General features: G+C 37.6%; 1 protein-coding gene across 2 annotated transcripts in view; it reads left to right on the forward strand.

The window, feature by feature from the left end:
* The first annotated feature begins 2,712 nt into the window (after positions 1-2,712).
* TBC1D22A (TBC1 domain family member 22A) overlaps positions 2,713-26,521 on the forward strand; it is a 165,135-nt gene continuing 141,326 nt past the window's right edge. For both annotated transcript variants that reach the window (XM_082076234.1, XM_082076235.1), the window contains exons 1-4: positions 2,713-2,896; positions 5,391-5,447; positions 7,569-7,909; positions 9,363-9,542. In XM_082076234.1, coding sequence (XP_081932360.1) covers positions 2,835-2,896; positions 5,391-5,447; positions 7,569-7,909; positions 9,363-9,542 — 640 coding nt within the window. In that variant the 5' untranslated portion in view covers positions 2,713-2,834. The remainder of the gene's footprint in view (positions 2,897-5,390; positions 5,448-7,568; positions 7,910-9,362; positions 9,543-26,521) is intronic.

The raw sequence follows: 26,521 nt of genomic DNA on the forward strand, positions 1-26,521 counted from the left end.
AGGAGGCGAGTCCCAGTGGTGACTGCAGGTCCTTATGTTCGCACCTGAACACTCACAGGGCTCCTCAAGCACAACAGAGAGGCTGACAGTGCGATCTGTGCGTGTCCTCAGCTGCCCATGTTACATGTCTGTAACCAGAAAAGTTCATCAGGAACACTGCAAAAACACATATTCAGATCACCTTTGTGTTCCAAGTACTGTACAACTGTGAACATACCTTCTTACGAAATGCTATTAATATAATTTTATAAGTCCTTTTCAAGGACACACTCTTTGTGTTTGGATCCTCTTAAGCAATAGGCATAAAGAATTGTATGCAAATTACCTGATGAGGTCGAGAAAGGTTCCTCCTACCAAATCCTTCCACCTCCAGAACCTTGTCAGCACAGGTTTGTGTCAGGGATAAAATAAAATACAGAAGAAGTAAAAAATATAAAATAGAATGGAAAGGGAATTAAGATAGTGTCCTTGCCTTCTTGAATGCTGACAATAGAGTGGGCCCAGTCCAGCTCCCAGTGACTTCACCAAGAGTCTCCACTGGCAGCAGCACTGACAGAGATTGGGTGACTGTGCACTTCCAGTTCTTCTTCATACAAACGCAGCCCCATTTGCAGGTCAGCCTTATTGACGTGAACAAATCAATGCAAGAGTTATTTGCTTCTGGAAGAAAATTCTGCACCACACTAAGGCTTAAGCACAATAGAACATATGCTGAATATAATGAAAACGAAATAAAACAGTTAAGTTTGTACTGACTTTATTACATAATTCAATGAACCCTCCACTTCTAAAATAAACCAGAAGTTCCACACAGCTGCACGAGGCTGTCACAAAAGTTAAATGGTGTTAGTTCAGGATCGAGCCAACTTTTACAAGGATGACAGATGGCTTAGGCTATCCAGGCTGAAGCTAATTGTTTCCTTTTGACAATTATCAACAATGAACAAATAAAAAGAACATAAATATAGTTTCAACATCCACATTAATGCTAATAATAGAATGTATATTTACATTTCCATTTAATCACTTTTTTGACTCTCACAAAAGCAAGTACCTCCTTTTTGTATTCTAACAGCATCAGGTGTAATTTAAATTTACCTAGCTAAGACCAATCAAAGTTCCACTCATGACCTTGCAGGTTTCATTTTCACTTTAGCTAATAGTTATAGCTCATATTACTTTACGTTTCTTGTGTATTCTATTAAAGTCGCTGATATTAAAGGTCACAATGCTTTACAACAAGCTCACAGGCCTAGAATCTGTAAGAGGGATCCTATTTAAAAGGACAGAGAAGATTATACTGTCCATAGCATATTTATCTAAAGGTAGCAAGGAAACACAAGAGGTTCCACTTAAATCTGAGAAAAAACTTCTTCTCAGTGAGGGTGACAGAGCAGTGGAACAGGCTGCCCAGGGGGGTTGTGGAGTCTCCTTCTCTGGAGACATTCAAAACCCGCCTGGACCTGTTCCTGTGCGACCTCACCTAAGCGTTCCTGCTCCAGCAGGGGGATTGGACTAGATGATCTTTTGAGGTCCCTTCCAATCCCAAACATACTGTGATAGCATTGAAACTACTGGGACATGCAGCTTGCACTTGTGGAGCACGATCTGTGAAATATTTTATTTTTGTCACTTCTCAGAAGGTAACTGCTAAAGGAAATCACAAAGCAGGCAGAAAACTTCATTCTTTTTTATTGTTAATAAATAACTTACACATGAAATACATACTAAAGAACAAACATTGAATTGCAGGTCAGGTATTGTACCACATGCTATTTTTTGGGTTAATTGTAGCAGAATACACACTGAACAATCTTTTTACATATTTAGTCGTGCATTAGGATGCAGCAAAAACACTGTAAGCCAGCATTGTTTTCTCAGGAGCCATACTCCAAAGAGTAAGGCAAAACCATAACTATTTTGTTTGTAGAAGTGATGTATCCTTGGAGCAGAATTGCTGAGAACGCTACAGACACATACGAAGACTCTCAATCTTGTTTAATTTCAAAGCAAATAAACAAAGTGGATACAATGATAAGATGACCCCAATCTTCAGGAGAAACTTAAAGCTGAGAGAGATTAAAGCTTCCCCTCCTCCCCAGTAACCGGGTAAATAATTGTAAAACAATAAAGTGAAAAAATCCAATGTATTTTGTTATAAAACGATTTTAGTTCTAATTTGAGTGAAATCCGTCCTCTTCAGTTGTCACCTTCCACTGACATGGCAAGTTCTGCATTTCTTCCTGAACAGTACTCTGCATTACCCTTTATGGTCAACCGAAAACGGATTAAAGCCTGAAAACACCACACCCAGAGCACCATAAAGTAAAAACTGGCTTTACAGGAATACTTTAGTTAAGCACAGACAGGAACCAAGAGTGGGTCACGGCACCACTCCAGGCTGGCACCTCACACGTCACAGCCCGGCCGGGGAAGGCCGAGGCCCCGGCAGCCTCAGCCGGGGTTCACACGGCGCCCACAGGTCCCGACTGAGGCTCCGGGCACCGCCGCTGCCTTCTCGCCGCCCCCTACACACCCCACGTTTCCCTCTCCACAGCGGGACGGGCGCAAGGAGCCGCCACCACAGCCCGCCCCGTCCAACACTCCCGCGCCGCGATTGGCCCAGCCTGACCCAGCCGGCAGGACTCTCACTTCTGGTTGGCTGAAATCTCCGGGCCAGCTGAGGGGCGAATAAGGAGCGGCGTTGTTTCCTGGTGCCAAGATGGCGGCGCTCAGTTCTGTTCCTGGGGAAGGGAATGGGGGGAGTGAAGCCTGAGGGAGCGGGCTGGGGCTGCGGGCCGTGCCGCGGGTAGGGGGATGAGGTGACGGCCGCCATGGCGAGCGACGGGGCCAGGAAGCAGTTCTGGAAGCGGAGCGGCGCGAAAGTGCCGGGCAGGTGAGAGGAGCCGAGGCCCGGGGGAGGAGGACGCTCCGCGGGCCCGTCCCGCCGCCGGCGGGGCGCAGGGCGGTGGGGTGAGCGCCCGGTTGCTGGTGCCGCTCCGCAGGGAGCGGCTCTGCCCGGGTCTGCCGGCGCCGTGGGGCCCGTCTCGCTTCGGTGTCTCCCCAACACCGTGTTCCTGCCGCTGAGTTCAGCGAATCCTCGTCGGTCCGGCCCGTGTCCCGGTCAGGGAGCGGATCCGGTCGGTCAGTGCTTGCAGCCAGCAGGTCGGTGCGGGGCCTCCCAGTCCCGCCCTCGGTTGTGCCTCGTTAACTCGGTGCCCGGAGCACTTCGGTGCCTCCAGCCGAAGGTGTCTGGTGGTCTCAGTAAGCGTTAGTTATAACTTGTATCAGAAAAGTTGTTAAATAATGATCTGAACTTGCATTAGCAGTGTAATGTCATTGTCAAAAGAGTTAATGTGATTTTGGAGTTGTGTTCCCTGGAAAATTTGGGATGGGAGAATGTGTTTGTAGCTCTTAGCAATGATACTGGTTATGAAGTTCTGTGACTTGATGGAACTTATGATATTTTTCACTTGCACTTTCACTTGCACTTTATAGGTATGTAACATTTTAATTTCTGCTTGATATTTCAAAGTATTATTAATTTCTCAACTGTCTTCCTGAAGTGTGAACAGCAAACCCAGTCATTGGGTCATTGCTTAGAGCTACAAACATGTTCTCCAATCAAAATATTCTATAGAATATATCCTCCAGGTTACATTAATGTTCTTGATCATTCAGATGATTATTTAACAACAAAATTATCTGCTTCCATCCCTATACTGTTCTCACAATACAGTAGTTCCATTCCTTATGTGCTTTTTTTTTTTGTAAGAATAATGCATATCCTAGTTCTTGGAGAACAGTAACTCTGTACTTAATCCATTTACTGTAATCTGGCAAAATAATTTTGCTCATCATTTAAGTTCTTCCATTCTCAGTTAAGCATAAGCACTAACTAGTGGTGGTTTTGTGGCTCTAGTTATAAACTCTGTCAGTCCACCTGTTCTTGTCTTTCTGAACTTCTCTTTTTGTAACTTTACTGAGTCCTTTGGGGGTAAAATGCTTTTGAACTTCCTTGATTACACTGGGTCTATGAATAGTTGTGGTTAATTAACTTGGAGGCAACTGCGGGCCTGTGGAAAAACAAGGACACTTTGGAGAATGTGCTTTGGATTTTTTTTTTCTTTTAATGTCATGGAGAGGATTGTTGTTGCTTTATGTTTGCGTGGATTCCCATCATGATAATTTGTAGAGTGTTGGAAGGAAAAGGCAGATTCTGCCTGTATGCCAAAATAGAAAGTGACACCTGACCCTCACGTGAGTGTGGAGCAGGACAGTGGAGAGACTTGACCGTGGAGCGTATGGCGTACAGGCATGTAGAAAGACTGGTGGTGGACTGACTTCTTGATTTGCTTGGAATTGTATAAATATTGATAGAGTTTATAAATCATCACTCTCATCTCTAGGGCTAATTTAACTGCTGTTAGTACCGTCCTAGTAGTATAACTCTAAGCCTCATAAAATCTGTTGTGATTGCATTTGTTTTGCTGTGATTCTGTCTCAGGTTTACTAAGGTGAGAATTGTTTGTATTTATGTTCTGGAGGTTGGTTTTGATTTGTCATGAGGCCCTGTTTGTCTCCTTTTATGTGGTTTTTAGTACGTGTTTAGGTAGATGTTAGTGTTCCTTATGATTTGCTACTCTTGCAATCAGAGAGTTTGTAGTAATAATTTCCATTATGACACCACATGTAAATCTTGATTTGTTTTCTGTGGAGTGTGTTTTTACTTATAAAATAACTTTATAGCTGAAAACTGTAAGGAAATGAACTTTTAGTTTGTAGAGAATTTTATTATTCACACAATAATATGCTGGTTTGTACTGTTAGGTTGTAGTGAATAAATCTGTGTTTGGAAGCTTATTTATTTCTAAGCATTTGTTTAGTGCTCCTGTGGTTTTTATTCTCTAACCTGCTATCTTTTGCATTTTTCTTCAAATTTTTTGCCCTTGTACTTTAGAAATGGTTAAGAATTGACTGGTTGGATTTTGGGTGACAAGGTTACATTAAATCTTTGCAGACGTTTCTTTGAGAATTTTTATTTTTGCAAGAGATAAATGAAAAAATGATAAATCATAAAAGAGAATTTAAAAGCAGTATAGATTCTTCTTGTGGAGTCAGCTTTTTTTCTTGTTTTAATTCCTCGTCAGAAAAGTAAGTCAGCCTAAGTTAGCCTGGTCCTCAAAATAAGCTCCTGTTCAGCAAATCTGTAATTTTTATTGTTACATTTTAGTATACACTTCAGCTTCATTATTTTTAGTGGTATGTAGAATTCTTTGAAATGAAAAACTGCTGGAACATTTCAGCTCTGTTTATTACCGACTATGTATTTAAAACACAGAAAAAACCAGTATGTATTATTTTTGTAATAACTCTTTCTTTTCCTTTAGTATTCAACACGTGTATGGAGCTCAGCATCCGCCTTTTGATCCATTATTACATGGAACGTAAGTTAACCTAATATTTGAATATTCCAGAGAATTTGGATCTCTTCTGCCTTCTCTTACTTCTTTCTTTCCTGTTGGCTATACAGCTTATTGTTAGTCTTTCTTTTACAGTTTTTTGTCGTAATCTTGACTTCTCTATTCTAATGTCTCTTTTGTGACTTCCTGGTGCTTACCGTATTGGGAGAAATGGATCCGCTGTTCAGTTCCTAACTAATGTAGATTGCCAACCTTTTTAGTCCATTTGCAGTGCCTTATAAATTGGAAATTGTGTGATAAATACTAATCTTAATTTAGCAGATGAAGCTTACCACTCAGGTGTAAGTGGCTTTCCTGCATGCATCATTCTATTGATGGGCTGCCTTTATTTGTCTGTCTAAAAGAGAAGTGGGTTAGGCTGTAGTATAGATCATTTTGAGGGAAGGGTGGGCACTTTGCTTATGAGTGAGAAGACAATAAATAGGGTAGATTTTACAGTGATTTAAGAGTTAGATCATGGTTACTGGCTATCAGAAAACAATGTACATGAAACTGGCAACATTGTTAAGCATCATTAGTAAACAAATAAATTTCATGCTGAGAACCCACAACTAATGCAAATGAATGATTTTAATCTCCTTCCAGCTGGGGTGTTTAGAAAAATGCTGCATTCTTATGAATAGTGCTTTTTGTATTTTACTTTTTTTTTTTTTTTGACAGTTTGTTTTAAGCATTGTCAAGGAAAAGTTGTTTCTGGTTTGCTGGTAGATTTCAAAGCTGCTTTGAAACCAGCTTTGCTGTTAGAATGTTGGGGTATGTGAGAATTTTGGGAATATTGTATGACCAGTGAAATCAATGGCCCAAAGTGATAGGGACAGAAAATAATGTTGGGAGGAAAAGTATTGGCTTGAAAGGAGGTCATACTTCGGGTGGATTTTTTTTCCAAGGGCCGTTTTGAAATGGCACCAGAAGTAAACATGTGCTAGTTAATTTTCAGGTGATAGTGAGTTGAGGGCAGTTGAAATGTGTGACCTGGAGGACTGAAGAAAAAGGGATGGGATTAATTGGTTCAAAATGAGGAGTTAAAAAGAGAGACCCAGTGACAAAAGCTAGAAGCTTATTGCTTGAAATGATGACAAAAGAGGAGAAAGACCTTCATGTTTTAGGCAATGATAAGTTGGACAAATGTGTTAATGTTGTAGCATCTGTTAGGAAAGATGCTCCCTGTAATGCATGACAGAAACATTAATGACATTGCATGAAGACTGTATGGGAACGTTTTCTGATTTCTAATTCTGACTGCCTTAAAAGAACAAAGTTAAACTAGTACAGGTGGAAAGACAGGGATGGTCAGAAAGGGCAATTAACTTAATGGCATTAACTTTTTTTTTGTTTTGGGAGCAGACTGGGAAACTCAATTTAACTGAAATCTGAAGGGTGATGTGATTGCTCTGCAGATACTTGCTTCATCTCTCATACTGCATGTTGGCAGGGGACAAAAGGTTAGGAGCTGATCAGGGTACAAGTAGACCAGTAACTACAGAAAATATCTTGCCTATGAGAAAGAAGGGTAAAGTTCTGAAGCTGATATGTGCTGGAGTGCCTGAATGGGGAGAGATTATAGATCTAATGACTTTTAAGGTGAGACTTGATTTGTTTATGACGGTGATTGTATTATGTGATTGCTTATGATGACTTTGGAGTAGGCCTGATGACTTGATTACTGTTTGTGTGTTGTTATGCAGCAATTACATTGAAAGGCCTGAAATCTCTACAGAAGTACATGCAGCAAGAGAAGTGCAATGTGTCCTGTCTATCTTATAAAGTATTCCAGTAGTATTAATTTTATTTGAATTTGGATTTTTTTTTTTTTTAATGTGAAGACAAGGGGAGGAAGGATTTGTTCAGCTTCTATTCAAAGCCAAGAAGAGTCAGTTTTTGCCTGCCCTTTTTCTCAGACATTCAGCTGTATGTTGCCACAGTGAATGTAGCAGTAACATGAGTGGAGGGAGAAAAATATTTGCTACCTATATAATGTCAAGCATGGACTGTTGTGTTTTTGGCACTATCCATAGCATTTTACTTACTCTATTATTAGTTCTTTTAATATCATTTGTGTGTGTGTTTTTTTTTTTTTTTTAACAGCTTGATAAAACCAGGTTCAAAGCCACCTACAACTCCAGTGAAACTAAAGAAAGTCAGCACCTTCCAAGAATTTGAAAGTAACACAAGTGATGCTTGGGATCTTGGGGATGATGATGATGAACTCTTAGCAATAGCTGCTGAAAACTTAAATACAGAAGTGGTCATGGAAACGGCTCATAAAGTAATTCAAAATCACAGCAAGTTACAGGAACAGCATAAATTTCAGGAAGAGCATCTACAGGAAGAAAAACAAGTAGAATCTGCAGAGCTGACTTCGATTATGTATGTTGATAATAGGCTTGTTAAATCAGTCAGTGAAGGTCATACATCGAGTTCATCAGGTATGTTAAAAACTGAAAAAGATGTTGAAAGTCAAATGAGGAGAGCCATAATATTTGCCCTTTAAGACACTAACCCCTTCCCAACCTTTTCTTAATACCACAGGAAAATACTATTGATACTGATTTATTTGAGACAGAGACTGCATGCTAGGTTAAACCGTCACAGGTGTGTGAGGGAAGAATAATTAAACATTTTGTTTTCAACCTGAGTATATCTGTAGTTTTGGAAGAACATTGTATTATTGAATGTGTTTTAATGGTTAAGTGCACCAAGATGTATGCAATTGATAGTATTCCTACTATTGTGAAAAATTGTTATTAAAAAGCTACTATATAAAGTATATTGAAAAACTAAATAAAACCATGAGTGTTGACAGGGAAATTCATCCTCATGTCATCTGGTTTGTGGCTGATCCGTAAACTTTAACCAAGAAACCAATTGCAGTGATTTTTCCAGTCCATTTTTTTTCTATGAATGGTGAGAGGGAGTGAAACAGCCTGCAGTAGCACAGAGATTTTAGAAATCAATTTGCTTTGTTAATATGATCTGTAATTGATGTGTTTTAATTGTGTGTTGTGGTTTAACCTGGGCTAGCAATACAAGGACGACAGCTGCTCGCTTGTCCCTGCCGCCCCCCCAAAAGGGAAGAGAATCAAAAGGGAAGGGAGAAACTAGGACTGAGATAAACAGAGTTTAATAAAGTAGCAAAATACTAATACACTACTAGTAAATATATATAAAAAATAGAAATAAAAGATACTCAAGGCAATTCCTCACAAACTCTGTCCGCAACTGAGCAGCCAGTCCTAGCAAGCCACACCTGGTCCTAAAGCCGATCCCAGATAGAGAAAAAGTGAAGAAAAAAGGCAGAAAAGCCCAGAGTCCTCTGCAGGATGGCAAAAGGCCAGGCTAAACATCCTGACCGAACTCCTCCGGCTTGATAGCAAGAGCAAACCAGAAGACCTTACTCTTATATCTGAAATATGATGTTAATGGGATGGAATACTCTCATTGATCAGTCTGGATGTTAGTCAAGCTCTGCCCTGTCCATGCTCCCCTTCCTCGATGCCTCACACCTGTAGGCAGGGTGCTCAGAATGTCCTTGGCTCTTGGACCAGAGCAATTAAAAACATTAACTCTGTGCTGGGGTGCTATCTGGTTGTTCTCAAACTAAGTCCAAATAATGAGCATGCTAGCTATGAAAAAGAAAGGTTTCAAACTGCATGAAGAAAATTAACCCATTTTCAGTCAAACCAGCACATTGTGGAATGGTGCTTGGAAGAGAGATGTTCCTCCTGCTAAATCCAAGTCATTTGAAGTCCAAACTTGTGCTATGCTTGGGCTTAGGTTTCTCCAAAACATGATTCTATTTTAAATTTACAAATGAAATTCAAGGTATTAGCAGCCTTCTTGCTAGTTGAGGCTAACTGTTCTGTGGCTTTTTCTTTTCAGATAATGCCAGTGAAAGCTCTTCCATGCAGAGATCACAGTCCCTTCCACAAACTTGCACGCCTCCCTTGGTGAGTGGAATAGCAGACTGCAATGCTTCAGTTACTCCTGCATTAACTGAAAGAGAAGCATCTCGATTAGACAAATTTAAGCAGCTACTTGCTGGCCCCAATACAGATCTTGGTGAGTATTTCTTATAGGAGCTATGAATTACATCTAAATTATTCTTTAACTGGAAAATTGCCCTGTTTGGTGTATTCTTCTGCCTGATAGTTTGGCTAGGGTTCAACATTTAGAATTGATCTTGCAAAAGAAAGACAAAATATAGTTGAATACTTGTAGTATTCATGCTTGTAATTGCAATCTGCATACATCCTACTAATAAATAGTGTTAGATGCCTTCTTGTTCTTTTCTCACATTAATTCTTCCTACTGGACTAGTCTCTAGAGAAAAAAACAAAGTATAATTATCTGTGTTTAGTGTTAATGCCTCATAAATGTAACAGCATGCAGTATAAGAATTACTCTCATGCTTAAAAATGTGAATGTGAAAAAAGATGAGGCGTGGAAATATTACTGCTTCTCAGTGAATGTTCTTCATGTTCACAGGCTAATACAGTAGTTCTGTGTCTCATCTGTGAAAGCTGACAACATGTTAATATGAAAACAAATGTATTGTCAGATAACTTGACTGTTCCCTTTGTGCACTGGATTGTAGCTGCTGAATAGTAAATACAAGTGCTGAGAGGGTATCGCAGAATCAAATGGCTTTGTATCTCAAGTGAAAATCTGGAGCAAGTAGAAATAGTACACTGCGCTTGGAGAACTTGGCTGGTCACTTACAAGAAGGAGTTTATGTCAAAATAATTATTAAACAAAATCAACTTTGAGTTAGACTGTTCTGGAAGATATCTACAGGAAAAGCATGGAAGGAAGTAGAAACTGCATGTTTTCAGTTCTTGAATTGATGCTTTCCTGCCCTACAGTGGTCATGAGACTTCTTCAGTATAATATGGTCCAAGCTGTGGCTTTTTTTTTCCTTCTGTGCTGTGTCTTGCTGTGAGATTGATGTTAACGAAGTAGAACCATGGAAACAATACTAACTGGATAATACTTAACACTTTGGTGTCTTATAGGACTTTCTTATAAAATACACCTGTGAATAATCTCTGAGGTGCTAGAACAAATTAGATGTTTTATAGAAGCTTGAAAATGGCAATCAAATATCACTTGTTTCCCTTTGATCCAACAGATGTTATGAGCTTTGTGATTATGACTGACTTGAAAGCTAACATTACACTTAAGAATGTTGTAATGGCAGAATCTCTGTTACATAAGATTGCAAAGTCAGAGGGAAGATAAAGTTTAGTTTAAACCTGTCATTTTCATTTTTGCTGTCTAATTAGATGGGAATAATTTTCCAGTAAATCAAATGTAGGAATTCACATAAAATATTTTGTAAGGGAGTGAAAGAAAATTTCCACTCTTACTAGAAGTGCAGTCACCCTGACTGTTCTGAGAGTTTACTCAATATTATTTAAACAACCTGTGTTTTTTTTCCCAGTTGAATTTTCTAAATCTCACATTGAAGTATACATAGGAATACAAAATTTGAGTATGCTGCTCATATCTAACAAGCTTTCAATATTATTTCTTGTAGATGTCACTAAATAATACCTCTCTACAGGAAGCTTGTTTTTGTCTTGCATTATAAACTGTAATGAGTACAGAATTGGGAGTTGTGTGAATTAGAATTTAAAGTTCCTTTTTTTTTTAATACGAATATTTTGGCTTTTGTATCTGGGATATATCCAGTAGCATTTCCTAATAAATATTTAAGTAATTCATGATTTTTTTCTTAGTGAAAGAAACAAATTGGTCACATGTGAATTCTTGCTGAGCATGAAGCTATTAGTAGTAGATCATATGTGATGGTAGGGCTCAGACTACATTATATATATGTTTAAGGAATGTGTGTGTATATGCATATATATGTAGACAAACTTATTTATGCAGATGACCATATTTACAGATCATCAGAATCTGGTGTGTGCATGTGTGTATACATTTTTGTGAGTGCTTTGGTATAGCTCCATGTTACAGTGGAGACTGTTTAAAAAGGAATATTGATTTAATGACAGCAGTATCTTGGGAAACCAGTGTGTTTTCTGTGTGGTGTTTGTTGTTGGTGTGTGTGTGTGGTGGTGTTGTTATCATTTAGAGTAATACTGAAAATTGACTAATGTGGAAGTAGGTAAAGAGTCCAAGTAGTAGTGATTGGTAGTGAGTAAAGGAGGGATAGGTAGCTGTTCTGTTGCAGCTGGCTTGTTGTGTGTGATGTGGAGTGTGTGCATCTTTGTTCTGTGTTAGATCCACAGATAGTTGGATCTTGTTTGTCATGATGAATTGACGTAGTGGGTAGTTGCTAGTGTGCGGCTGAGGAAAACATGCGACCAACCCAATGTGAGTGATAAAGCATGATTCACCTTTATTACCCGAGATAGCACGTATTTATACCAAATACCATAATTATGCATACTTGTCTCTATCTAATAGGCTAAGCACTAAAAGGTTACATTCACTTACTCCACCTACTTGCAGTTAGCTAACTATACACATTCTGCACTTTTCTGGCCCCTACTTTCTAAAGTTGTTTATCACCTCTTCAAGGGCATGCTGACCCTGTTTTAATTAGTACTTTCCCATTTTCCCACGGCCTACTAGTAAAGCAATCTAAGGCCTACTTATGTCAACTAGGACGGGCTCTGCTCGTACGGTTGCTCGGTGGACTCATGTCCACGCTCCTTGAGCCAGCCCCTAACAGGTAGTAGTCTTGGAGACATTTTAGCAACCATTTCTGTTCATTTCTGCATGTAGTAGTTTTGGTTTTGCTCAGAAGTAATAGTAGCAGGAATATTGCTGTTGACTTTGTTTTCTTGATATAGTTTTGCGTATTGTTGAAAGGGATTATGTAACAAGTCCTTTCAAGCAATATAAAAATAAGTTAATCTGTGGAACTGAAACAATGTCATGCACATTTTCAACTCGAGGCTTTTCTATTATCATAACATGAGAAATCAACATAGACTGAAACCACAAAGTAATACAAATAACCTTGAAATCCTTTCGGTCACACTTGAATAATGATTATCCTATTAAGACAGTGTAAAACGCAGTGTTAGTTTTGTCTTTCAACTAGAGTTCAAAGAGTGTGTTCTTTCAAAAGAGAACTCCTCGAAAGTTTATGTATATAAATTTGGAAGGGAAGGTTATTTTAGCCATTGAAATCCACTAATAGATTTTGGAATTGGGTTTGGGCGATAGGTTGGATGTTGTGGAAATCGGTAGCTTCTGTCAACCCCATCAAATTATACACTGAGCAAAATAATATACTCGCTATTGTCTGCAACTGGTATATGAATCCACTGGTGAATATTACATAAATATATAATGACAGAACCATTCTCGATGTTTCTGTGAGCAGTTTTATCCAGCAGATGTTTATATACACAAATAGTTGTTAGAGCAAGGCACAATCTAGGAAAGATAAAAAAGCCCGAAACCCCACAATTCTCAGAATATGAAAGAATTAATTATTTTAGGTTACTTAACTCTTATTTATGAATAAAGAGCCTATTTCCTTTGCTCAAAAGTGCCCTTAACTGATTTTTTTTTTAATGCTTTGTAGAGGTGAACTAATAAACCCACTCTTGTAATTTATAATTGCCCTTGTAGTTGTTCTGAGTCTTCCCTTAAGCACTCCTAACACACTGTACTTCTCCATCCTGCAGGCATTTTTGTTGTTTGCATGATAAACAGATGCAAATAATATGCCTTATTTCCATTTGGCACTTTTTATTTGACTATTGCTATGCTGTTATTACCTCTAATATAAATGCAGAAAGTATAATGTGAATTGGATGTCAAGAGTAGTTAGCTATATGAAAAAAACCCCAGTTGCTATAGAAATGTTACTTCTAGGTACATGATTTGTGCTGCAGGAGACAGGTATTCAAGAGTAGTCATATTTTCAATATATGTTCAAGTAGTAATATAATGCAAAGAATGGGGAGATAATCTCATAGAGTTAAAATTGCATAATGAAGGCTGCTAAAAAAGCTAAACCATGTCATGGCAAGAAATGTGGGAAGGTAGAAGGAACCTATAATAAGAAGCAGTTTTGGTTGGAGAGGGGTTGAGGACTGACCCCTGTCAATTAGTTGATATTGTGGAATACTGGGTGCCCATTCAGGAGGTGGGACAGGACTGGAGCTGCCTTTGGTGGATAACTCCGGAGTAGACTGTGTGACCCTTGTGTCTGCGTAGCCTCCCGCTCCTGGTACTGCATGCCAGGTTTTTTGGAGAGAACAATTTATACCAGTAGTTTTGTGCAATCAACATGTGCTTACGCTTGCCTTGCAGTCAATTTGGCATAGATTTACTTTTTTTCAGACCTTGTCTTTCCTTGTAATGGACCTTGTGTTATGGGATGAAGATGGGGTCTGTGCTTGCAGAGTGTTTTGCAAACAAGTGGTTGATTGAAGAGGAGGGGACGGGACTTAAAGCAGTGTAGGGAGAGTGTCTCTCGACAGATTGCTATTTACTTATTTAAGAGGACCAGTAATCTGATGGCAAAAAATATTTCTGTAATTTTATAGGAATTACAAACAGTGTAATTGATTATTTTATAACAGTAGCTGGTTGACTCTGTGTGCTATATAAAATAATTCTAGGGTGGTTTTCTTGAAATGAAACTTAGAAAAAAAACTTATTAGATGTGTCCCTTTTTTCCACCACAGTGGTGACCCCTATTGTTGCAGCAACTTGAAAAGCAGGATTTTCCTGTTTGTGATAAGTTTATACATTCTAGATGTGTATTAAACCTAATTAAACATAGTAATTATATTTTATTTATGGTTCATAAAAACACTAGTCTGTAACAGCAATCTGTTACATCTTTTAAAACTGTTAGTCAAAATGATGTTATTGACAAGTTTCAGTAACTTTACAAAATGTACTAATGAAATCAACTTGATTAATTTTGTTCCAAGCCTCATTAATTTGTCAGCACTGAACGGCATAGTGATTTATCTCTATGGTCCTAGTCCATCCGTGTCATTTAGAATTTTACTGTCCCCTACAGTTTTGAATTGTCTGTAGTTGATCATGTTGATGCTTATTCTTCCAGTTTGCTGATATATAGTACACAGCGAACGTGTCCTACTGCTGCTTCATGTGACATGCCATTAGTCATATCTATCTTTTCAACTATTATCACTGAAAGGTGTCCTCTCTGATTCCTGTTCTGCTCTGGTTAGCTTGTTATCTGCAAAACATGCTTGCCTTTTCAGCTAATAAAGAAGACTAACAAAAAACGGTCAATACTCTACTAGTAGGCTTTGGAACATTTGTTAAAATTAAAAATCTTCTGGAAGAAGTCAGTGCTAAATATCCATAAATTGTTCCTTACATTAATTGCTTTTTGCTGCATTAGTATTTTGTCTTCCTCTTTTCTATGGCTTGGTCTTCTCATAACATGTGGTTTCAGGTAACAATCGGTATTTTTCTGACTTTAGTAGGATTTTTCAATTTAAAGATATTAATGTATTATTTATCATTGTAACTTGGTGCTAATAGGTTCTTGAAACAATTTTGAGAGGGAGGATTTTGCGTAGTCTCTGGAGCATGTATTTCTTTTATTTTGTAAAGATACTTGATTGACATAGCAGTTGTTGCATTACATAATAAGTGTTGAGAGTTTTAACTAGTTTGCTCTGTAGCGGACCCGTCTTTAAATTTTCTTTTTAGTAAACTTTTTGTGTTCTACTGATTTTTTTTTTTTTTTTTTCCCTGTTTTCTGTACCTTCTTTGATTTCAAGCTTTTTTCAGTTCCCCTTCTATGCCCTTATTTCCTAGTATTTAAAATACCAGTTGAAATAATTGATTTAGTAATTTGGGACTGTAGCTCCTGAAAGACACTTGCTGTTAGCATAGGTATTAGTGGAAAATATTTTTTTTGCTAAATTTACATTTTCAAAGAAAAAAAAGTAGGAAGCATTATCACAGAAATTATAGAAATTACAGAGCATGTAATATCATATTATCTCATAACTGTAGCTGGTTGCCTCTGTGCATTACGATAGAATTCTAGGTGTTTTTTTAGAAATGAAATTAGTTTTATTTTCTGAATTAAGATTAGAAAGAAAACTTAAGTTGCAAAAGTTATAAAAAAAGTTGTAGTTATTTGCTATACTGTTGATGCTGGGTATATAGATGGCAAACTGTTATTAAAATGTGTCTGTCAAAAATGAATCACGGGAAGTTAGAAGAATTCCATGATTGGAGACTGGTTACGGTACAGAGTCATATTAAAGGTACTAAATATGACAGTAATTGTAACTTTTTTCTTTACTTCAACTGTATCTTCAAGATTATCCATGCAAACAAACTAGAGTAAAACCCCTTTTGTATTATGATACTTGTAGCTTAATTTGAGTCATTTACATCTTATGCTTTTTCAGTGACTTTAATTTTTACATCCATGGCTAGAGAAAAATATAGATTAATATAAATTGCAGCAGCATAGCATAGGGAGTAAAACTGTTTCTTTTTGTGCTGAAGTCCACAGAGAGCATTCTAGGTTAAAACTATTGATCTGAACATCACTCAAAAAGAAATGTGCTGTTATTACAGTCTTTAAAACTCCCATGCTATAGTCAGGACTGTAGGTTCCTTTCAGCAAGATGTGAAGTTCTAAACTAATTCTGTTTCCAGCCAGGTCTGGATGTAGAGCATTACACTGGGACTGTAACTTCAGATGATTGAGGGATCACTGTTTAAAAACAAAACAAAAACAAAACAAAACAAAAAACCCAAAAACCCAAAAAACCCCAAACCTAAAATTATCATAAATTACCGTGTACACACGAAATTACCTTGGTAGCTACCACTAACCGATCATTGAAAAAACTGAGAATTAGGCAACATTCTATTACAAACTGTAAAATTAATGGATTTATTTTTAATGTTGGATAAAGTTTTAGCAGAGTTTTTTGGTGATCACATACCGCTTATTATATTGATTGGTGATCAGCTGTTCAAAAATAGTCTTTAAGCCTTAGCCACATGATGAACAATACACTTCAGAGGAGGGATATTTACTCTGGGTGAGCTGGGAGAAAGGAAGGTACTATATGATGAAGTATTCTTGCAGTTTTTCATTTTGTGGTTGTAGTGGGGGAAGGTGTCTGTGGTGTGTGGTTTTTTTTTTTTTTTTTTTTTTTTCTTCAGTTTGCTGTCTCCTGTTCTTTCCTCATAGCGTCATGGAAGCTGAATTTACACAGAGACTATATGCAAGCTGCAGTATTATAGTAAAAGAGATTTGGATGAGAAGTTTTGTGTTCACTGTGGTTGCCACAGACTCCGAGGGCGCAGCCTCACCTGCTTCCCTGCACCGTTGTGCAGGTGATGCAGCAGGGAGGAACTTGCTGGTAATGTCACCAACAAGGCTGTTGAGAACTTTGAACTTTGTAGGGACCCTGAAGCTTTGGAACATCAAGATTAGCAGAGTACATGTTGTAATGAGTGGCACGTCCTGCTTGGAAGGCAGTTTATCAAGACTCTAGGAAGTATAAGTCATCCTGGATGTCTTACTGCCACCATTTCTTCCACTGTTAAACTGGAAACTGTCTTGCCATGAAGTGTGTCAACTTCAAACATAGCTCTAAAGAAGCATCCTTTGAAATTGTAACTTGAAAGTTCAGATTTAGAAAATGCCTAGAAGACAGAATTGTTATTAATTTTCCTGATTGCAAGATATAACTGAAGAATTCCTTTAAAAATTACTTTTATTGCAATCAAGTCTTACATATAATTTTTTTTTTATTATGTGCACTGCTTTTTCAATATGAAAGCCTAATGCCTGTTAAAATAGTTATGTTATGCTACTGTAGAACCACTGTAGTTGTTTAAGTTTGAGAAGTACATGGAAGAGAGCTTATATATGAGAAGTGTTTTCTGTGAAAATGTACTTCCAAAGTCTTGCTTTTATATTTAGAAGGAAGTCCAGAACTGGAAGGTGTATGTAAAAATATACATAAAGTAGTTATTGCCTGGGAAGATAATAATAGTGGAGCACTTTTAGCAAGTGATAGCATGAGATGAAATGGCCTCAAGTTACACCGGGGAGATTTAGATTGAATATTAGGAAAAAATTCTTCACAGAAAGGGTTGTCATGCTGCCCAGGGAAGTGGTGGAGTCGCCATCCCTGGAGGTGTTTAAAAGGCATTTAGATGAGGTTCTTAGGGATATGTTTTAGTGCTGGAGTTTGGTTATGGTTGGACTTCATGATACTGAGGGTCTCTTCCAACCGAAATGATTCTATGATTCTATATTTTGCTGTGTCTGTTTGTGCTGTGCTGCCTTCCTGATACTGATTATTGGTTAGATAGGCACTTGTGTGTATTTTAGCAACAGTGGACATTTGGAGGTGTAATGCATGTTCACAGTTAACCAAGAAAACCTTGGGTTAGAAGTTATGGGCTAGCCTTTCATGGGATTTTGGGGAAATTAGGGAAAAATTTTTAAATCTTATTTTGAATGTTTAAAAACATGTAGCCCTTACTGTTATAATTGTGAGTCTTTACTCCGATGATTGTGGTGGAAATATTCTGGTCAGACATAGATGAGGTTCTTTCACAAACAAGTGTTTGTTCCTGCTTAATTCTGACAACTAAAATGAAAGCAAAAGGGATTTGCATTGTACAACCTGCAGTTTTTCATTTTTTGTGAACTGTGAGTTATGTTCAGCTTCTCCACCTCCCGAAGTGCTTGATGACAAACTGAAATTCAGCTTTGTTCTGTCTCTTTCAAATCCTTGAAACATTTAGGAGGAATGCACTCCAGTCTCAGTAGCCTTTTCACTGAGTTGCTTGGCAGACATTAACTCTCCTTGGAGGCAGGAAACACTGAAGTGTAGATGCTTAAAAGTGGCAAAGAATTATCTGTGTTAATATGAACAGAAAGATCCAAATTCAGTAATTGAATGGCAATCTGTAAACTATTTTGGATGACCAATTCAATTCACTCACTTTGCAAGATTGCCTGATTTTTGACTTTTTTTAAATGTTATTTTTCCCAAGCTCAACTTTGCATATGGAGGAAATGATCCAAGAGCAGAACTGTAGCTGTTTACATGCATTCCATGTGAAATTCTTTGCCAGATCAGGATCCTCTTTATTCTGTATCTTATCATGGAGTTTATCAGCAGCTTTCCTCCTAAGCCAAAGTTATTGAGGAAAACTATAAAAAGAAAGGAAATATTTGCTTTACTTATGTGCTAAATCAACATGCATTGTAGGTAGATTTACTGTGTGGTAGTGCTGTGTGTTTGGTTTGGTAGTGTTGTTTGTGTGTGTGTGTTTTTTTTTATTATTATTTTTTTTTTTTTTAATAGGGCAAGCTCTCTAGTGGTAGCTCTTGTGAATAACTGCATGAATTTTGTTTCTGGGTAATCTAGGCGTGTATTTATTAATCCTCATGATTTTAGTTGTGCGTTTCTTGTACTACAGTTACACATTGAAGGACCAATGTCATATTGCATTTTTGAATGTAGATATTGCAATAGTGTTTTTTGAAGTCTGTTTATTTAGTATGTTTTGTAGGAGTCTTTTCTTAATAATATTGAGCTTTAAGTAAATTTTTGCTGTGCTTATTTGTTTCAAATGCATGTGTTTTTTTTTTTTCCTTTAAAAAGGTATGACAAGATGCAGCACAGCTGATATTGTCCAAAAGTAAATAATTATTTGACTGTTGGCTTAAAAATTGGTCAACAGACTGCAAAATTCCATCCTCTCCCTAAACAGGAGAAATAAATACCGTCTGTTATTTCTAAATAGATGGGGAAAATTGTGTCCTTTAATTGGTACTATGTTACTTCCTATTTACTCTATTTCTGTATAGAGATACCTTGGTTCTTCTTGGAAAGTTTGTTAGAGGCTGTTTCAATAGCTTTAAGGTAAAAATAAAAACAGTTGATGGTGCACAGGAGTGACTGTTGCTGGAGAACTGTGAAAAACTATAATACCATTTAAAATCTTCTGCTGGCATACGTGTTCTCCATTACTTACTTTCCTAATTTACATTGGTAACTTCACTTATTGCAATTCTTTCTTAGTGGTTTTATTAATCTTCCTTTTTGCCTTAGTTTTCCTAATCTTCTGTTGACTTGCTTTCTTACACCTTCCAACACCCACCTCATCTACTTGTGCTTCTCCAGCTTTCTGTGTGAGTAGTGGACAAGGTGAACTTCCTGCTCTTTTCTAGCAAAGGTCCTCAAAAGGGTCTTACCCTGTGTTTACAACATTGGATTGGACTTTTTCTGTTTTCTGCATGCATTCCAAATAACTCTTTGTTCCATTGAGAAGATTAAGGGCAGTGTTTGCTTGAAAAAAAAAAAAATTGATGAAGTGCCTAACAGAGCTATTATTCATTTTGGAAACCAGTTGCTGTGGTTGCCATAGTAATATCAAGCTCTGTATTAAAGTGATTTTCTATATGTACTGCCTGCATTGTAATGTGCTGTTGGGGGAGCTGCAGTTCTATGAATCTATGCTCTTGAAAGAGTTTTCCAGCTTTATATAGTTAAATTATCCAAGGAATTTGTTATAGGAACATAAACCGCGTAAATCTAGTTTATCATATCTATCGTGGAGTTGTTCATGCGGCCCATCACTTCGTGTAGCCGTTTATAGTAATCTCAATGAAATAACAGCTGTATTAAAAATGAATAATGCATATAGAGAAGTTTTGAACTCCTTTAATATTTCTTGACTTATTTTTTATTTATTTGTAACTGATAGAATGATGAGCTTGTAGTTGCAAGAAAAATACTTGTAGACTCAGTTGTTTCCCCTCATGTGTTTTAGGTGTAATGGGTAATAGCTCATGGGGTTAGAAAGCTGGTAAGTTAATGGCATGTTTTCTTTGTAGAAAGCCCCATGAAATATTTATGGAATATGAAGAATCTTTAAATCTACTGCAGTAAAAGGATACTATACTAAGATTTCTTTTAGAAATAGCTTTAAACTTCTTCAGAGAGAAGAAACGTATAACCATGTATTGTAGTAAACCAGATAAAACAGATTTTTCCAAAATTAAATATATTATTTTGAAGCATTTGCATACCACATTATCCCTTCATAATATTATCCTAACCCAACAGTAAATGCAAAAATAAACACTGTCTGCCAAGCAGAAGTGACAGGTGGCTAGTGCTATCAAATGGAGAAATTTGTGATCTAAAATCTATGAGAATTGATAAATATTTTGATACTTTTTGATTACAGAATTATGTAAAATAGTGAGACAACTGAATGACAGAGTAGCAATTGGGGTTCAAAGTGTTACTTTAGAAAGTGTCCTTTCAATCTGGGACAGGGTTTATAGGCAAGTTTTTACAGATACTGTTCTTGGATCTGGCTAATTTGAGTTCTGAATCAGTAGGTTAAATTTAATTCTGTGTTTGCATTTCAGCAAGTGATCATGTCTGTGATAAGAATGTTTTACAACTGCTCATATTCAAAATAATTGTTCTGGAATCTTAAGAAAAAGTTAATTATGTTGAAGCAAGGATATTTTTGAAGTACTGTCTGGATTGAAAATGTGCATCTGATTTGTAGGTGGCATTAAAACTCCTTTGTAGAAATCCTGTGCTGGGGAGCATGTTTTTCCAGATTAACTAGGACATTAATTCCTTGGGAAATCCACAAGGGGAAAGAGTTAGTATAATGACAATAAATTGAAATTATGCTTTGACTAGGGAAAATGTAACATTTCAACCAATGACAAATGGTTTGATGGTTAATTAGGTATTAAATAGAGGACAAGTTTCAAATATAAGTGCAAATACATTTCCTTGGTATTCTCAAAGTCTTTGAGGATGGGTTTCTTCTGATGTCTTGATTTAAAGTGTTGCAAACTATGGGGTAGACACATGTAGTCAAACAGGTTTCTAAGTTTGAAGTCTTCATACCTGTACTTATGTACTATTACATTCTATGCAGTAAAAATTAATAAACTTACTGTGTGGTTGGAGCCTATTTGTACCCTGCACAGCAGAAATGTGCTAGCCTTAGCTCTTTAGTTACCCTTAATTTCATTCTTTCCTCTTTGGCTTTATTAAAAACAAAATCAAGAACACTGTGGTAGCCAAGGACTAATTGGGGGGAAACAAGATGTCCACAGCATTACAGGTGAATATTAAAAGAAACAAAAACAAAACAAACACCCCTTCCCAAGCCCCCCTCCCAAAACAAACAAAACCAAACACCAACAAAAAACAAAACGCGAAGCAAACAAGTTTCAAAATAAAAACAAAAATCCCACACCTTCCCCCCAAGAAAGTCCCCAGCACTTCAATAATAAAAGTCTTTTCTTCAGAATTGTTATCAAGGGGTATTGGCCAAGACAGTGTTGTGAATGACAACAAGGGAGAGCAAAGCTGTGAACTTCAGGTGAGCATTTATTTGGAATAAAAACTAACATTCAGCCTTTTTTGAATATAAAATATTAGCCATTCCTATTGCTGTGTAAGCATTTGTAATAATCAATGTAGAGGAAATCAGTAGTTAACAAAAATTCTTCTATTTTCCCAATGATAGTTGCATTTGGTAGGTGCTCTAGGAATGTTCCCCTCAAAGAAGTAATATCAAGTAAATTGGATTTTGTATTCATCCTTTGCCTTAATTATTAATAAAAATAGATGAGTCAAAAAACTATAACCTGCACCTAGACCATTGGATAACTTTTCTTCAGTTGATGTTGACCTGGTGGACAACAGGATGACCATGAGCAAGCACTGTGCCCTTGTGGCCAGGAAAGCCAATGGCATCCTTGGGTGTATTAGAAGGGGAGTGGTTAGTAGATTGAGAGAGGATCTCCTTTCCCTCTACTCTGCCCTGGTGAGACCACACCTGAAATATTGTGTCCAGTTCTGGGCCCCTCAGTTCCAGAAGGACAGGGAACTGCTGGAGAGGGTCCAGCACAGAGCAACAAAGATGATTAAGGGAGTGGAGCATCTCCCTTATGAAGAAAGGCTGAGGGAGCTGGGTCTCTTTAGCTTGGAGAAGAGGAGACTGGGGGGTGACCTTATTAATATTTATAAATATATAAAGGGTGAGTGCCATGAGGATGGAGCCAGGCTCTTCTCGGTGGCAAACAATGATAGGACAAGGCGTAATGGGATCAAACTGGAACACAAGAGGTTCCACTTAAATTTGAGGAAAAAACTTCTTCTCAGTGAGGGTGACAGACACTGGAACAGGCTGCCCAGGGGGGTTGTGGAGTCTCCTTCTCTGGAGACATTCAAAACCCGCCTGGACATGTTCCTGTGCAACCTCACCTAGGTGTTCCTGCTCCAGCAGGGGGATTGGACTAGATGATCTTTTGAGGTCCCTTCCAATCCCAAACATACTGTGATACTGTGATGTTGTATATACAAATCTTTAATGGTTCTTTTTTATTCTATTGATATTCTTTACTAAAGATGACCTAGAGTAAGAGTAAAGTGCTCTGGTGTTACTGATGAGAGAAAGGTGCTTGTAATACTTTCACTTGTTGGAAATGCGTCAGAGAGGCTTGTACATTGTGTGTTAACAGCAAGTAATAGACGTTAGGTTTATACTAAATACTATAATATGCAGTATATGGTTTCCCTTCTTTTGGATATTACATGAAACTTTATACCAAAATAGAATAAAGAACTCAAACTGCAAGGGCAAGCAATAAGAGTCAAACAGCTGGGGTATTTTGGCATGCACACAGCTTCAGCTGCATCAGCTGCCTTTCAGTCTACCTGCTTCTTCTTAGCAAGTTGCTTTTGGCATCTCTTGCCATTAGTTGGCATTCACCTTTTGTTTTGTGAATGTGTTGAAATAGTTGTACATGTTGGGGGGAAGACAAAAAACTTTCAGGAAAGGAAGGAAACGAAAACTTCTGCTGGTGGACAGGTTGAAGACATGACAGGTTACGCATATATAAGCTGACAGAAGTTGGAAAAGTAGCATTGCTTTTTCCAGCCCCTCTCTGCTGCCTCTTTTTGAAGATGCAGCATCTGTGGATGTAGATGAGAACTATCCAGTCTCTTTGAAGCTGTGAGATGGGTTCCAGCTTTGGAGCTTATGTGGGTTTCAGGAAGCATGTGAGGCTGGTGACGACTTTTAAGGCCAGATACTCGGATATGTACAGATAAACATGAGGAATTCTTTCTTGGATGCCAGAAAGGGTTCTGTATCAGATGTGTGAGCTGACATTCTCCTGATTTTTTTTTATTTATTTATTTATTTTTTTTTTTAAATCATGGCAAGGCTGTTTATAAGAGCAGCATGCCATACCTATTTTCTAACAATGTTTTGTCAAGTGTCTCATTTGCTTCTGTTTCTTGGAAAGATGCTGTTTTTAGAGGTGTAATCTTAACAGGTTTTTTCTTTACGTGACATCTTTGTGGATTTATTTGCTCTTAAGTCAAGTTTCTGACCTCTGGCAGGCATTTCATATGTTTTTGCAGCTCTTCTGTGTTCTCAACGAATTCATGTCTACCCGCTTGCTCCCTTGAGCATGCTGTGTGTTTCATATTGGCCCAATATGAACCTTTTTTTAAAAAAAGTCTTTTTTTCATGTGTTACGTGGACAAAATTCAGCTTTAAATGGGTTTTCTCTTACAAGGTACTGTACAATATGAACATATGTAGCACTTCTGAAAGCAAAAACAGAAACAAAAGCCTTGAGAAAGTTCAGAAGGATCCTTTATGACATGACAGAGGAGGTTATTAAATACAATAGGAGGTTATTAAATACAATCTAAAAGGTCAAGTTCTGTGTCAAATAAGGAGAGTAGAACAGAATATAAATCCTTTTGGGCTAAATGCATAGAAGCACTTCTAAAAGACAGTTTGAGAAACAACTTGCAGAAGTATAAAAACTAGTGTTAAGTTTTTATTATCAAATGTCCTGGGAGAAGGAGCATTGCCAAAGGTTCTGTAGGCCAATCCAGCAGACAATCCACGTGTAAAAAGAACACACAGAGATAAGACTCTGGCAGAGGAACATAATTCATTATTTAGTTTGTGTTCACTATTCAATAATGTAGGGAGGTATTCATGCCCAAATCCTGCATTACGGAGAATTAGTCAATGGATCTGTTTCAAATAAGTATTATGTTGTAAAACAAAGATGTTTTGTCCTTGGTGTACATTTCCATTTCCATGTCCAGTGCTGAGATTTTTTTTTTTCCCAAAAAGAGCAGTTCTTTGAAACCCAGTCTTGTAAGGTATTATGTTATTGTTTGGAATTACAGGACAGCTGAAGCTATCCCTAATTAAAGGAAATTTCTGTTAGTTGGAGAATAGTGTCAGAAATGAAAACTGATTTCTCTTGAAACTTCCTGAAGTAAAACATTATTCCTTCAATTTCTTTAATTTTCAAATAATGATTCCTTAGTTCAGTAAGTCCTCCAAGTAGAGTTTTCATTTGAAATAGTGTCATAATTGAAGTTTTATTAGTCAAAACTGCCTGGTCCTGAATGTAGAAGGAAAGCTCAGCTTATCACAGGATAGGAAGCTTTACTAGAATAAGGTATATTCCAATTTGATGGTTCCTGTCTTTGGCCTTAAATGAGTTACTTCAGAGTAAGTGGAAATCTTGTCCTGTATGATTTGTCACTGATTTAATTGTATGCTTCTCATTTCAGATTCTGACAACAAATTTGCATCTTTTCCTGTTTTTTGCATGGGTGTGTGTTTTTGTGTCTTTTTTGTTTACATGAGTTGTTTTGTAGGGTTTGCTGGGTTCCAGAGTTGAGAATGAGCCGTTGATGTTACTTGAAAGTAAAAAAAGTAGTTTGAGTTGTAACTTATTTTCTGTTTTCTGCATATACTATGCTTATTACATAGATTTAAATGGTGTGTTTTTGTGTAACAGTAGCCAAAATGTGAAGCTTTAGCAAAATGATTGTGTAGGGAAGTAATAAACTAATGCACAAGATGTTTCCTTTCAACTGGATGACCAGTGACACAAGTAGATCACACCTAGTAAACCAGACTTGTTCGTAAATGCTACAGAAGGACTAGTGGTATGGTGCACACTGCCTTTGAAGACTTGAGGCCTTTGGTGTTATTAATCCAACACTGGAGCTGGGGTGGTGGAGAAATACATATATAATTTGTAGATGAGTTTAGTTAAGCCAGATGTTCTCTCTTATTTAAAAAAAATGAATAAACTATACAAAATACCATTTTTTTCTGGTGGTGTTCATATTATATGCTTACTTTGCCTTTACTTGTTCTGACAGATTACTGCCTTTTTGGCTTTTAGAAGAATATAACCAGTGATATCCTTCTGATAGAGTGCTTGCTAGCTTGGGGATTTACTTGACATCGAATCATGGGTGGAATTGGAGCTTGTTGCAGATGTGTCAGGGCTGCAGGCAAAAATCTAAGCTGCTGACTGCCCTGCTGGGAAGCTGAGCGAACTCCCTGGGGTGTGGAGGGCTACTAGAGGCGACGTGAGAAATCGCTGAACGTACCGAACAACAGCGTGAGGAGCTGCCAGACATTATAGCCAGCGCCCGATGCGATGCTTGGATTTCATGAGTAGTGAGGGGAGAGTTGTGTGAGAAATTCCGGGCAGTGCCCTTGCATGGGGTAGAGCACGGGGGCTGCCTAGGTAGGTGCTGCGTTACAAGAACAACAGTGCCTGGGTAAACATTTTGGAAATACCAAATTTGCATATAGTTGTAATATTAGAATCTAGTTCTAATATTAGAATTGTATCTTGTCTACTTTTGTATACTAGAAAATGGTAATTGCTTGTAAATCAGATTAATGGATCCATCTTCTGCTTGCTTTGGGAAAATTGCTGACATATGAATTTATAAATTTACCTTTTAGTTGCAACAGTGTTCTTGATCTCAGACATGTATTATGAAGCTGTCTGTTTCTGTTCTTTGGAATGCAATGATTTTGTTTTAACTCAAGGTCCTTCGATAAATGTCTAAGGCCAAATATCCAGATCTTTTATAGATGATCATTTAGTGCCAGTATAACATAATTTCTATGTCCTTCATTCTGTTGCCCACCATCTCTCTCTCTCCATCACGAAAAACTAG

This window comes from Streptopelia decaocto, assembly GCF_964273445.1.
Source record: "Streptopelia decaocto genome assembly, chromosome: 1".
NCBI classification, from domain to species: domain Eukaryota; kingdom Metazoa; phylum Chordata; class Aves; order Columbiformes; family Columbidae; genus Streptopelia; species Streptopelia decaocto.